Source organism: Plectropomus leopardus, chromosome 4 (genome assembly GCF_026936395.1).
Source record: "Plectropomus leopardus strain MGB_pleo_1.0 chromosome 4, ASM2693639v1, whole genome shotgun sequence".
NCBI lineage: Eukaryota > Metazoa > Chordata > Actinopteri > Perciformes > Serranidae > Plectropomus > Plectropomus leopardus.
This window is the reverse complement of record NC_142179.1, coordinates 20,781,113-20,795,805: the sequence shown is the minus strand read 5'-3', so window position 1 is coordinate 20,795,805 and position 14,693 is coordinate 20,781,113. Positions and strand designations below refer to the sequence as shown.

Below are 14,693 nucleotides of genomic sequence, written 5' to 3'. Positions count from 1 at the left end.
ACGTTCTGTCTGAGCAACAGGTTACACAGCAAAGTAAAACACTGATGGCAGAGTAATGGTTATCAAGATTTTAACCTGATGTTCATTATTCTTCAATAACAATGATGTGATGTGAGTTCTTTCATCACACAATCACAGTGTAAGTAGGGTAGATCGGGTTGGTTGGCACTCAGCTATTTGCTGGTTCTTTGAAGGTCACAGTAACCAAAATATATCATTAAAAAAGGTGAAGATTATCAGTCATCCAGGTCATGGTAATTGCTATCGTGAAGAAGCCTCTCTGTTGAGAGGTGAAACATCTTCAACAAACTCAAGCAAGTCCAGTTGCCTACGATATAGGCCTTAAAATTATCATTAAAAATGTTTCTTTTCTTCACCGGCTCATCTGTTAGGCCTACAATAAAAATCTGAAAGTCACTAACATTTCATTTTTAAAGTATTGAAAGTATAAAAGTCATATAAACATATGATAAGAGTGTGTTATACTGAGATATTAGAAGTTACTCTAGTTAATAGACAAAGGAATCAGCCACATTTTGATTTAAGATTTGAAAGTATATGATGAGTGATTGTGATGGCTAACATAAACTTACCACATGGTTGGATCAAATGTTAGTAGGGTTGGTTGGCATATTTTGGGTTTGTGATGGGGTTGGCTGGCACAAATGCACAACATGACTTCAGTCATAAATCATCTAACTGTAGAAAACATTTGTTTACATTAAAACATATGTATTTACAGCCTTATTTTCATTATAATCTTAAATTATGCCTGCGAAATATGTTACAGGGTGAAGAGTGAACAGTTTGGCTCTCTACTTTGTAAAGAAAGAGCGGCAGCAAACCTTTTTTTTATTTAAAAAAATACAAATTTTAAAAAGCATTCATGGTTTTTGTCAGTTTAGTATATAATTACTTAGAATTACACTACATTTGTGTAGGGATGCATTGTGACTTGTTTCGGATAGAAAGGACATGGGACTGAGTGCAAATACTTTACTTACTTGTGAATTGCTACATAGCATCTTCCTTCCTCCCAGTCGTCACACAGTGCTTCAAATAATAGCCAAAAGCTAGATAGAATATACGGACACAATATAAAAGTAACATATAAAACCAAAATAGAATAAATAAAACAATGTAAAGGCAATAAACTAGAGGGTCAAAGCTGGAGAATAAGTTTCACTGAAAATAAATAAATAAGTAGGTCAAGGTCCTGTTCATACAAAGGAGCAGGTAGTCCATTTGAACATTCAAAAGTTGGATGCAGAGAGCCATAAAAAGCAACTTGAGTCATCTTGGCTTCCTGATCCTGGTGTTAATACAGTTTGGTGAAGATAACAGAATAGAATCACGGAGGTGTAACTGCACTCATTAGGAAAAACCTAATAAAAAGACTTTATAATCAAATCCACCCCTTTTAGCATGGAGCACTTTAAAAAGGCTGCTAACAGGATATTCGGAGTGCAGCCGTCACGCAGGAGAGAGTGCATCAAATGAAGTTACTCTGGAAAATGGATATGACACAGAGATAGGACAAGAGACATCCAGACCTGTCATAAAATTGTCACTTAAGAGCCAAGTGGAAGCCAAACTGTCTGACCTGGTGTTACATGACTAGTTGTCTGGTGCATCTCCTGAAGCTGTGAAGTGGTGAAATGCTGATTCTTTATCATAGATAGATAGACAGATAGATAGATAAATAGACAGATAGACAGACAGATAGATAGATAGATAGATAGATAGATAGATAGATAGATAGATAGATAGATAGATAGATAGATAGATAGATAGATAGATAGATAGATAGTTTTCACAGTTCAGATTCCTCCAGCTTCAACATGTCTTCTCATTGCCAGAGCAAGGATGAAGAAGAGTAAACAATCAGCCTGGGGGAAAAGGCGGTTGTGGTTGCTCAGCCGAGGTGTGGTGGCCCCTGAGGGTCAAAAGCATAAAAACATAACAACAAACCATATAGCACTGGCCTTCTCTAACATACAATCCTGTCAATCTGCATTGGCACACATGGGCAGAAGAACATCAGACTGACAGGAGCCTCCATTGCATGCCCCAGTGCCTGTTGGAGCACGTCGAGTCTAATCACACATGGATATGTGCATGTTGGCCATCTGCGCTTACAGACGAACAGACATGGACATGACACAGCATTGTTATCTCTAAAATTTAGGGGTTTTTTTAAACTGTTATCTGCGAGCCCCATTATAATGTCTTGTCATCTTTTTTGTCCTGTGGGCACATAGAAGTGAGTAAATGTAACTTCTCTTTTCATCGGAATTTGGACTTTCTGATCATCACATTCACATAGGCGCATTTACAGTATGTCCCTGTAAATCACCTATTTGACTCTTGACTGCAAATAAATGCCATTGATTAGTGTGTGCATTGAACTGACAAACACATATAAATAAATACTGTTGTTTTCCCCATTGACAAGTAAGCAAAGGCCAGCTGGAGAGGAGCTGTGGTGTGCTGTTTACTCAGGCAGAAGTCCTGGTGTGGCATTTAACAAGACATGCTATTACCTCACATTATCTAACGCCACTGTAAGCTGTGAGTCATCCCAGCGAGGGAATCCTGGGTTTAAGAGGAGGCTTATGAGGAAAATAGAGAAAAAAATCGGACCAAAGCATCATTATCACAATGACACAGGAAGAGGTCTCCTTTTTTCAGCCAAACATAAACAGCTGCTCTGTATTTCTAAATGAATATCTTATATCCCCAAGTAACACTTTGATGTCTGAATAGTTATTGTTGTTTGGTTTTGTATTGTCATGTAAAATCGTAAGATTACAGGGCTCAACAAGTGATTATAGGACTCCGAATGAAGGACAACGAATCATATCTTGTTTTGTTGCTTCTGAAATTATGAGGGGAGCATTGGGCCCCTCTCCTCTCAGTCTGTCATCCTGCATTAACCCTCCATCCTTTCACCACCTGATCTACCTGACAGCTCTATCCTGCAGGCAAAGCTGGACTCAAGGCCCAAAGAAACTCCACACTCTGCTGCACTGAAGCCCGCCAACCTCTCCTGCACATGTTCTGACTCAGATGGTTGTTTTCCTGAGCATGTTCTCACTCATACAATACACACTGAAATGTGAAAACTGTTACTAGATGGGGAGACAGATTCTTATTTAGATCAAAGATGAAAAATCATAGTTCACATGAAAAAATGTGTTCTTTTGGGCACTTGTGCATCAAAAAAATGACACAGTCGCCATCTTCTGGACAACATGTGAAATAGCTTTTGTGAAACCATTACTAGGCAAGTAGAATAACGCATGTTATAAAACAATGACAGATAGCTGGACAGATAGAGTCAGTGCACGCAAGAAGGCTGAATTGCTTGACTCTTCATTTGAAACATGGAAACAACACATTTTGCACATGGCGTCATCAGGTTTGCGATACAATGCACAGATGTTAACAAGCTGGAGCTGCACTGAATCCATCAGCAGCAAGGTGGAAACCCTGCTGAGTAATCTCCCATGTATGGTCACATCTACATGCCTGTTGCTTAAAAATGTTGCATAAACAATTAAATGATCCCATTACATACACATCAAAATTGATAGGTTTAAGTAGCATCTTAAAATGACAATCAACATGACAGATAACTGTATATACCTACATCAAAGGGAAGATGAGGGAAGGTAGTGAGAGGGGGGAGTGTCCTGCCTTTCTTCTACCTCAGTCTGGTTTAATTATCTGTAAGCAGAAGAAACATCCACTAAATCAACCAGAACAAAGAAAAATTATCTAAACTTCAGATATTTTTCCAGAGTGTATGCAGCAACAGGTGGAGCATATTTGCTTCAAATTCAGTGTTTACATATTTCTCGCACATCATAGATGCTTAATCATATTTTCTGAGATTGTACACATTGAGCCCAATGATTGCTGAATGGATTCATGATTTTTTTTCCTGATCTGTGTGATACAGTTTCTGGTTATTCATAGGATTTGGTCTCCCAGTCTTTCCCTAACTTGAGCCACAAGATGGCGTAAAGGTACAGGCTTATGTTTTCATATTGGGTAAATTTGCAACAAGTGCTTGACTCCCATTTCCATAACTTGTGTGTTTCTGCTGGTTTTCAGTTCTTTTTATTTCAAACCCATTCACATTAAATGCATATCTGTGAGGAGTTAAAATTACAACAGTGATGTCACGGTAATATGTCTTCCACAGTGAAACAAATAGGCCTGTTGAAGTTTGATTTTCAAATACATGGATTACTAATCTTACTGTAGGCAGCTACAGTCTATCTATATGGAGATTGGACTGAATGTAATGCTAGAAAACTGTCTTTGATTTATTATAAGCTTTTCGTATTGATAGGCTACTTGGACCACCCAATGGACGCTCTGCATGTGTCTTTAAGGGGCGTGTGTGAGAGGAGGTGGAGTTTGGGATCGCAGTGTACAAGCAGCACTCAGCTGATGGGAGGAGTGCTGCCTGCAGACAGGAGACAGGATCCATGGCAACAATCATGGCAGGTGGGAGCAACAACAAAATGAGAATAAATGTCTCTATTTCTGTTGTTTTGAGAATACAGACTTGTGACAGATGGTTAAATGTGCTGTGTGGGACTGTTTGTGTTTTAGAGGCAGAGACCCGTCAGAGGCTGCTGCGCACCGTCAAGAAGGAGGTGGGTATTTACAGCTCAGCACTTATCGAGTCGGAAAAACAAACACGTTGGGTTTGTATGAAACTGTTCGCCCTGTGCTCAGATAAGTGAAACCCCATAAAGTCTGGGTGATACTTGTACTAAGTCATTTGTCTTTGTATTGATGATGCCACCTGAGATTAAAGGCTTCACCACTCAAAGACTAGAAAACAAGCTCACATTAAATATTTAAATTGTAGTCTTGTGGGTTTTTTTTAATGTGTATGTCAAAGTCAGTGTTGGAGTGGTCGTGCTGCAGCTCACTAATTATTCGGGTGGAGAAGCAGCATGAAAGAAACAGACTGTCTTCAGTCAGTGATTGTGGTGTTTATGGCAGAGCAAACCATCAGCCTTCTGCCGAGCCATTTGGTGGTTACAGGCAGACACAAACTGTGTTTGTGTGTTTGTGTGTGTGTGTGTGTGTGTGTGTGTGTGTGTGTGTGTAATGCATGTACTGAGTTATATGGTGTTGAGTGGAAACAAATATGGAAGCATCTCTGGTGGTTTTTTTCAGCTGGTTGGTTCAACACTTCATGTCACTCATCATCATTCGAGGTTACTGCAGAAACACAGAGGACCAGAGTTCAGCTGAGATCAAATGAGACCTTGTTACCATTTAGTCCGTCTGACATTTAATCCTTGAATAAGGTTTCCTTTTAGAGATCTTCATCCTTGTGGATACTATTTACTAAGATTAATTTTGCTGTCGATTTTTAGATCCCAAATGCTGAAAAAAGAAAATGTTTGCATGGATGTTTGCATACAGATCTATGACAAGTTTAGAACTGTCACATAAAGCCTGTCATCATTTCACATGGGGGATTATGATGCTGATGATGAGAGGCAGAGCTCAAGTTGGATGAGCATCCATTTGGAGGAAGAAGAATGATGATTTGGTCACTTTTTCTAATGTCTGTTTTCATTGTTACTGCTTCAGATTCACGCCAGCTAAATAATTATTGTCTCTGGCTTGTAATGGCTTACAGGCACAGTGAGTAGAATTGAGTTGCATTTAGTGGAACGGACTTGGCAAAAGTGGAATATAATATTCACAAGTATGCTTCAAGTGTTGCATAATCCCATGAAATGAGAACTGTTTTCTCACTGCTTTTGTCACTGAAGAACTGGTCCTTTATATCTACACAGGGAGCAGGTCCCCTTGGAGCCCTCGCTGCATGTTGCACCACCATACAACCCAAAAAAACTTGCTATGGAGAGTAGAGCTTTTTATTTATTTACTCATTTTATTTTGTCATTATTATTATGATTATTTTACAAGTCTGTGGCCTCCTGCATGCTTAAAAGGGAAGTTAGGGGTGTTCAGTTTTCAGGAGTATTTAGCAACCTCGCTGCTAGATGCCAATAAATGTTATGCACTGGTCCTTTAGGCTAATATTAAAACATTTTAGGCCCTGCTGTGCTTACCGTTGCACTGGTGAAGCTAGCGTCTAGAGGTCGTCTGACGGATTAAAGTCCAGCATTTTTGGATTGTAGCTGTCAAAAAATTATAAACACAGACAGGCAGGCTGTTGTTCGTGTTAAACCACTGCATTAGACTACAGGGTTGGGCTGCACTAATCATAAATCCAGCACTAAATTCTCAACTAGCTAGCATCAAAGTAGCTTTGATTTTTTTTTTGTTTTGTTTTTGCTCCGCAGACACAAATAGTTCCGCAATTGTTTGAAGTGACAGCTGTTGCCTAGCAAAACTGGCAAGCAAACTGGCTTGTCACTATGTGTTAGCTAGGTTTGCACGTTAGTGAAGACCAACTCCGACAGCCTGTTGGACAATGTGTGTCTCTCTTGACTTACCGAGGCGAGCAGGAAGGATCCTCACCTGTTCAGAGCTGCATCCTCCGCCGCCTCCTGCACTCGCTGACAGTCGCCTCCAGCAACCTCACCAAACTGAGGAAACTCTGGCTCCCTTATCCAGTCAAGGGAGAGTGCAGGTTAGAGTCCTTTTAAAAGGGTCCTGGTCTCCGCGACACATCTTCATAATGTAGCAGTTCACAGTCTTGAAGCACTACGCGTGAGTTAGCCAGCTAGCTATACTGAGTCAGCTAAGCTAAAAACAACAGCAGGAGCGACGGCTCAGCAGGTCCACAGAAAAGCCCTCACTGCCGCCACCAATGTAGCCGAGCTGGAAGTTGCCCCCACGACTTTTTTTTCGGCCATACGGAAACTCAAGAGGGACACAGAGTAGGCCTCCAGAGCAGTCTGTTACACTACAGTCTACAGTAACATTAGATAACCACCGACCGTTAATGTAGGCCCAATTAACGATTTAGGACAGCTGCGAAGCGGAGTAATACACGAAGAGTTAAAAGTCTCACTGCTGTCTTACTGTATACCAACAGTCTTGGACTGTCTCTGGACAAAACAAATTGCTTGGTGGGGACTAAAGAAATGGCTGAGAGGGACAAGGAATATATCAGTTTACAAGACAGTCCTTTGTAAATGTAGGTATGACCCTATTTTGCTTTTATATGCATAACAATATAAACAGTATAGCATTTGGTAGCATGGAGTGAGAGGGAAATATCCAGTTAAGCTAACGTTAGCTTAACCGACGTTATTTGTTAAGGCTAATGTGATTTAAATCAATGTAATGTTTGTGAATTTCAGGTACATTGTGTTGTATAGTTAACATCATAATTTTACACTGTTTTGATCAAATGTCAGGTGAGATATGTTGCCCTTACTTATTTTACGCTTCTGTCTAAACTGGCTAACTCATACAACCTCACTGTACATTATATTAGCAGCTGTCTAAGCTGAGCTAACTTTAGCTATATAACAGTTACAGTTGACAGCTACAGCATTTAAAGATTTTGTAATTATTTCTATGAAAAAAGTTGTTAGTTTGTGTAGTGTAGCCTATTTTAATTCAGTATGTGTTGCGTTATTTATCCAGTTAGTAAACACCTTTGGTTAACCCCTTCAAACCTGGATTAATAACACTTTTCCTGAGCTGCCTCAAACGCCTTTCACAAGCCACCCTTTGTAACCTGAGCAAATTGGTTTGATTTCTGTCAGTAGCATGAGGAAAAGGGCAATAACCAACTGGGCAAGAAATTCCCCTTAAGCTGCAAGAAATGATGAAAAGGTGATGAGAAAATGGCACTAACAATAACACAAAAATTCATTTAAAAAAAGAGGGGAGGATTTTTAGAATTTGTCCCAAAACTATTTACAATTATAACACTTTTATATTTAAAATTATGTTACAGGAAAAAACAAACAAATAAATACATTTTTTATTTTCATATTTCTCAGTCATTTTCAAGTTTATTTTTGTTTTTCACTCTTTTTTATGTTCTTATTTTCTTGTAACTTTTAAAACTTTTTTTGCTAATTTTTGGGCCATTTCTTGTGAGGCTGCTCAATGCCTTCTCCCCATTTTTTTTGCAAGAAATCAAACCAATTCACCCAGGTTTTAAAGGGTTAAGTTTGAACTTGATGCTGGTACAACTGTTAGAAAACTAAGACTCCTCACTGAAACACAGAATTCTAACAACAGAAAATTATTCAAGTATTCACTGCAATGTGATTAAATATTCATAGTTACACCAATTCAGCTTCGAGCAATCTAGATATAGTGCATCAACTGTATAGGAGATAAATAATGGTTGATTAGTTTTTTTTAAGGAATATCAGTCTGACATATCAGCAAACTGATGTGTGTGTCACTCCGTTGTCCTGCAGCAGTGTTTACTTTGCGTCACTATTGAGGTTTTTGTTCAGTTCTGTTTGTACAGGAAAGGGTTTCTCAAAATTACAGACACCTTGCTCAACCTTTACAGTCAACCCTGGGAACTTTCTAGCACAACCTGAACTATTATGTTGTTTGGTTTGTTTGCTTAAAAACTGAAGGAGAGGAACAATAACAGTAGTTTTAATGGAGCAGAGAGAGTGACTCATTCCCCTTTCCTGGCCAGGTTTACCCCTTGCGAGACTGCTTTGTTTAACATCCCTCTGTTAACAATTGATGGATTAATTTCATCAGTTTCATCTCAGCTTGCCTCATAAATTACAGGACTTTATTTCTGCCAGACAAACAAAGATAAAAATCACATCTTGGATCTTGTGAAATGAGGAATGAAGAGACTTTGGTTTGATTTGTTTTCCTCTGAGTCCTGTTTGCAGTCTTATCAGTGGAGACCAGACCCTTCCCATGATTAAACCTGCTGCCTGTGAGCTGATATGGCCTCACTGGGATTCACTCACAGTGGCCCTTTCACTGTTTACCACAAACACAGCCTGATGGAGTCTGTGGATGGACCAACAACACAGTATGATAGCTCACTTTATTTAAAGAGAGCACCTCATGAAAATTAATGTTGATCTGAATGAGTAAACAAAGAATTAAAATTTATTTTTAGTTGTTTTTTATATATATATTCCCCTTTGAGGAAAGATGGATGTTGTTTTTACTGTATTTCCATAAGTTTGTCATTATTATTACTCTGTGTGGGTTATGCCATATGGTGTCTTTATGCTGTTTGTTCTCATGCTCTCCTTGTCCAGCTGGTTATGTGCCACCAGTCTGCTCAGTATACCTACATGTGGGCCATTATCCAGAGAGCACAGGACGTCTGTGGCAGCAGAATTACCTTCTGGCACAAATTGGTTTGAATGAGATCTCTTATTTTTCTTAGATTTTATACAGAGCCCCTCTCAGTCTGTCTCCGTCTCTTTGTCTTGCTCTGATCGTGCCTCTGAATTGCGCTCCTCCCTCTGTCTTTTTGTATATCACACGTGCACACAAACACACACACCTGTGTTTGCTAAAGGAGAGAGAGAGGGGGGGGCTATTAAGAAGAACAGGCCACAGAGATCTGCACCATTTACTTTGCTGTGTGCTTTCACAGGGTAAGGTTTCAGGCAGCCAAGTGTAAGATAATCCAGTCTTGGTTTGTGTTTAAAGCTTAATAGAGATTTTCTGAATCCTCAGTAGAAAACAATAACACAGGGTTGATTCATACTGCAGGAACAAGCTGCAGGGAAATCATCAAATACTGTTGTTGTTATAGATACTTGTAGAGATGATTATGCTCTATTATACAGTTTTGGACCTTTCCAGGTTAATGTATTCCTAATCAGGTTTTAGTATGGATGAGATAGGATTACCTGGCAAATTTGCACATCACTTACAATCAAACTGAGCCGCAAGGGGCTGTTGGCGTGACAATTAAGGTAATGCTGTGCAGCAGCTTCATTTCGTCCTTAACCTGGAATGATGCTGTATGTGTCATGATAAAATGATTTCAGGTTGAGGCTGAAAATTCACTCTTGATCTTGGAAGTTGACAAAACAATCTCACAAAGGGGTTGAGCCAACATGGGCAAGAGGTCCTCAAAATATTTAGAAAAAAATGGAAATTGATTATCTACAGTTTGATGACAACTCCATCAGCTGAAGAAGAACATGTGATATGATCAAAAGCTCCAGATCATCTATTGAATGTACCCTGTGGTGAGATTGCCTTGTCAACTGTTCCAGGCAGTAGGGCTGTCCTCGTTGCTAGTTTTGGGGCATTGAAGCTTGCACATTAGTTATACTAGCTAGAAAATAAGAATAGTTTTCAAAATGGCTAAACTCTTACTGACAGTTTTCAGGTGATTTGCAAAGCTTGTTGTAGATATGTGACACACCAGTTTCCTTTGGTGCATCTGGCACTCAAGTTTGGGGGTCATCTTTGCATATTGTGAAATGATTCCAGATGCTTGACAGTGTCCACACCTTGCCAGCATATTTGTAAGCCTGTAACGTGTGGTCATACTGTCCCTAGTTTCAGTAGTGCTGGACTACTGGTGACTGACATTAGATGAGAGTGAGTCAGAGTCACAAAACTTAGTTCAAATGGCCTTGTCCTGAAAAAAACTGAAAAGAATTAATGTTAATACATAATGAATAATGTTGGATAACTATTCTTTTTTTTCAATTTATGGGCTATTTGGGATTTGGGGATTTTAAAAAGGGAGCCTTTGAATACTGATTTTGGTGTTGATTACCATGGTAACTATCGAAGCTCGATGCATTCGGGTCAGCCCCTACCAGACGTTGTTGTGGTTGTATCGATTCTGTGGTGGAATCATGTTTACTGCCTTTTAATAGTTGATCAGTCTGCTTATTTATTATTAAGTTGTTATTCAAATTATAGAGTCTTTATTCAGATGTGTGTCTTTAAATCAAAAGTGTAGTGCTACCACTGATGATTTTTCTTGTTTTTTTTCCCCGTCATTCTTCAGTGGCCACAGAGATGATGAATAATGAAGGCTGGATGTTAATGGATGGGGCTCTCTCTCTGCCTCTTATTTCTTGGCTCTGATGTTGCTGAAGTTAATTGGAATACTCTGAAGATCTTTTATCACTCTGGCTGATGCCTTCAGGCTGCAGTGGAGCAGATTCATCAGGCTTTGCTGTTATAACAGAGATATTTAATAACTGTTGTCAGGTCACGCACATTGTTTCATCTGTAAATTCTTATGAAAACATTTTGCGTTTGGCATTTTAGTAGATATGGCTACTCTAAATAGTAAATGTTGTGTAGATTTGTGTTTTCTTGATATCAACTAAATACAGTCAGACTCCAGGTGACTGGATGGTATGTGAAACAACGACAGCACGGTACATCTAGATATTATTAGTTACTGTAGTTGGGAGCTGCAATAATTGTTGTTTATTTCAGCAATGAATGAACGTTGTTGATGCATCTTCTTAGGCGGAAGTGATCCACTGTGCAACACGTGCTGTCTCCATAGAAACCTGCAGGTTGTCTGAGCGTAGACACTTAACCATATGAATTCCTCTGAGGCCTGATCTGTAGCCCAGATGAGAGAGATGAGAAAACAGGAGGAGTCTGTGTCCTCAAAGTGGCAAATCAATCAGTTTCCTGTATGTCAGGTGGACTCAGAAAGAAAATGAGTGCATAAAGTTCCCTTGTGTTTTATCTGTGTTTGTGTGTGTGTGTGTGTGTGTGTGTGTGTGTGTGTGTGTGTGTGTGTGTGTGTGTGTGTGTTTTATAAAGGCTTTATATAAGTGTGGTTGTGAGCTGAGCAACTGTGCATCACATCAGACTGGCACTGTCTCTGTTGTGTTGACAGCATGAATCATATTTGTTGGTGCTGAAGATAACAATGCTACTGATGCAAACAGGCCAAATATGCGTGATGACTGCTGTCGAATTAGTGAATGTTTGTTTCGTATGATTGTTTCATGGGGACATGGTTTTAGGCTCTTTTCTTCACTGAGTGTTTTGAAAACCATTTTGGTTTTGAGAGATTAGTCAGTTTAGGACTTCATCTTGCATTAACAGTGAGGGTGTAATCAGTCCTCAGTGGGCAGATTTTTCCTGCACAATCACAGAAAAACAAGTTGTTCTGTGTTTTACAGATAATTCTGAAATCTTGGGCTTCATGGTTTGTGTTATTGTTCTCACTTTATTCAGGTGTTGCTTCTTTGGAAATAAAATGAGCTCCCTTTTGTTCTGATAGATGTGTGTAAATTCACTTTTAGACTTACAAGTAGCAGGGTTCCCACTGTCACAGAAAATCTGGAAATGCCATGGAACTTCACAGTGACATTTTCCAGGCCCGGAAAAGTTATTGAATTAGTAAAGATCATTGAAGGTTTTGAAAAGGTCATGGGATTTTGTAGTGTGTACTCAAATTATCTTCCGTGAATAACCTTCCATGCATTGTAACATAACAGGACAATAACGTAGCTCTAAAATGTTTCGATGTGTGACGTTTAGTGTACCATCAGGTATGTTTATTTTCTCTCTGTTACATCTCTTTCTTATTGTATGCCAGCTACAGTTAAAGTGATATAGCAGTTTCATGGTATACAGTGGTATGAAAATTGCCGGCTATCATAACTAGATGCACGATAATGTCAGAACATCATCCGTTTTAGCAGATATTAGCTTTAAAATGAAATATTGGAATCAGCCAACATGCTGATTTCTGCCGATTTCATAAAAAAAATTGACAAAATGAACATGTACAAAGCATCAGCCCTAAGTTGAAGAGTTTTTCTTATTTTGCACAATGAATGAATATTTCATAAATTGAAAAGCATTTTATTTTATGTCTCCATTTGCTGGTGGGCCAGCAGGTTAAGAGTATTCATAATATGTTAATCATGTACAGAAGAGATTTGATAAGTGGAGATATCGTTATTGGTTATTAGCCAAATGATCAGAATATTGGATATCGGCAAAAAAATCCATTAGCGTGCATCCCTAATCATACCATTTACATTTGCTTATCAAGGGTATTGATAAAAGTCTCACCTTTATCTTGGTTATTTAAAAAAGGGAGACTTTCTTTAAGGATCATTGTAACTGATAGTAATAATAATTATGTGATACTGTGACACCACAATATTTTCGGAAACAGTTATGGTACTGTGAAAATCTCATATCGTTGCAACCCAAATGACTGTTACCTTAAATTATGTGTTGAAAGGGATTTGATATGACTGACAAATGCTTGGCAAGTGGGGCAAGAAAAAACGTATCATAGGTTCTTGAAAAGTCATGGAAAGTTTTAGAAATTGTGTCCACAGAAATGTGTGAGAATCCCTGAAGTAGGTTTGACCATTACATACTATATAAAAGTTAAGGGTATTATAATCCATCTGTGTACAGCAGCTAATCTAGATATTAAAATGTCTGGTCCATAAAATTGAGCCATAGTGGAAAATCTAACCTGAAGACAGAATTTTATCTCCCTATTTTATCTTATGATTAACCTGTAAGTATCAAGCCATGAAAACTGATATTATGTGACAGCTTACTGTTTCTTGACCACTGAACTGCCTCAAAAAAGATTTGGAAGCATTGAATCAGCGTGTAGATCAGGAAAAAATGGCCAAAGTAGAGCAAAAGGAACATCCACCACCGAAGCAAATAGGTGTCTGTGTGTATTAGCGAGTGTGTGTCTGTGTTTGTGTAGAGGGTGAAATATGGTCATTGTGGACAGACTCATTTCGACAGGAAATTACAGCTATCTGTGTGGCTGTGTCCGGACGTTGATATTCCCCATGCAGATTGCAGAGCGGTGCCCACAGAGGGGGACGTCTCCATAGCCACCGGAGGGATGGATTTATCAGTAACTGCTGGTCTGTAGCTGTTGTCAGGTCAGCGGGGAGAGGGGGCACATCGCTGTGATGACAAAACCTAATTAATGAGTGTACCTTGTAAGCGCATGTGTGACCTTCTCCATCTTTTTTAAAAAGAGTTGGGTTTGCATGAATAGGATGTCATCATCGGCCTATGACGCAACAGAATCAATTGCTCCCACTGAGGATTACAAACTGTTCAGAAAACGGGGTCTGTGATGGATGAATGCCTCCGTTTATCCCCCCCCCCATATGTACCTCCTCCATTTCCCAGTAGAGGTCCTTAGGATGAGAGCTGGTGACTCATCCTCCAACTTAACATACACTCTTCCCACTCCGTGATGTTCTTCCTCTTAACTTTTCAACCCCAATTTACCCCTGAGCCCTGCGCTCTCTTCCCATCATTTTACCCTGTTGTTTTAAACACTTGTTTTTTAAAGTCTCATTATTATTCTCTGAGATAGTTTTTCAACACTTTCAACAAGCCTCTCACCTCACAGGCTGTGTGTGTGTGTGTGTGTGCCAGTCGTGGCATGTTAATGAATGAGTCATCCAGCATCTGCCATGTCTTTGACAGGTGAAGCAGATTATGGAGGAAGCCGTCACCCGGAAATTTGTTCACGAAGACAGCAGCCATATTGTGTCCTTTTGTGGTGAGTAACCAAACATTCAAATGAATCACACAGCTTTCATGCATTTATAACCTCTTCAGCTTGAACAATTCTGCAACACTTAAAATAGACTGAGTGGGTTGTTTACTGAAATCATTCCTGATAATGTCTGTTTTAGTTATATGTAACACCTTTTTATGTAATAGTCTTGTTTTCTTACAATATCCCTTTGTATGTTGGTTACTACCAATATTCTCTAATTAATTTT

The 14,693-nt window shown here is 39.1% G+C and overlaps 1 protein-coding gene and 1 long non-coding RNA gene across 5 annotated transcripts in view; one reads left to right on the top strand and one right to left on the bottom strand.

The window, feature by feature from the left end:
* Positions 1 to 908: 908 nt before the first annotated feature.
* On the bottom strand, positions 909 to 6,662 carry LOC148189768 (uncharacterized). Its single transcript, XR_015776453.1, has 3 exons — positions 6,526 to 6,662; positions 3,653 to 3,729; positions 909 to 1,936 (listed from the first exon to the last, which is right to left on the bottom strand). It is a non-coding gene; the product is annotated as an uncharacterized LOC148189768 (long non-coding RNA).
* Positions 3,993 to 14,693, top strand: part of sgsm1a (small G protein signaling modulator 1a) — a 35,220-nt gene continuing 24,519 nt past the window's right edge. Inside the window, exons 1-3 of one of the 4 annotated variants that reach the window (XM_088076799.1) lie at positions 3,993 to 4,518; positions 4,627 to 4,670; positions 14,392 to 14,467. In XM_088076799.1, the coding sequence (XP_087932925.1) occupies positions 4,500 to 4,518; positions 4,627 to 4,670; positions 14,392 to 14,467 (139 nt within the window). In that variant the 5' untranslated portion in view covers positions 3,993 to 4,499. The remainder of the gene's footprint in view (positions 4,519 to 4,626; positions 4,671 to 14,391; positions 14,468 to 14,693) is intronic. The other 3 variants (XM_088076800.1, XM_042488516.2, XM_042488517.2) reach the window with 3 other exon arrangements.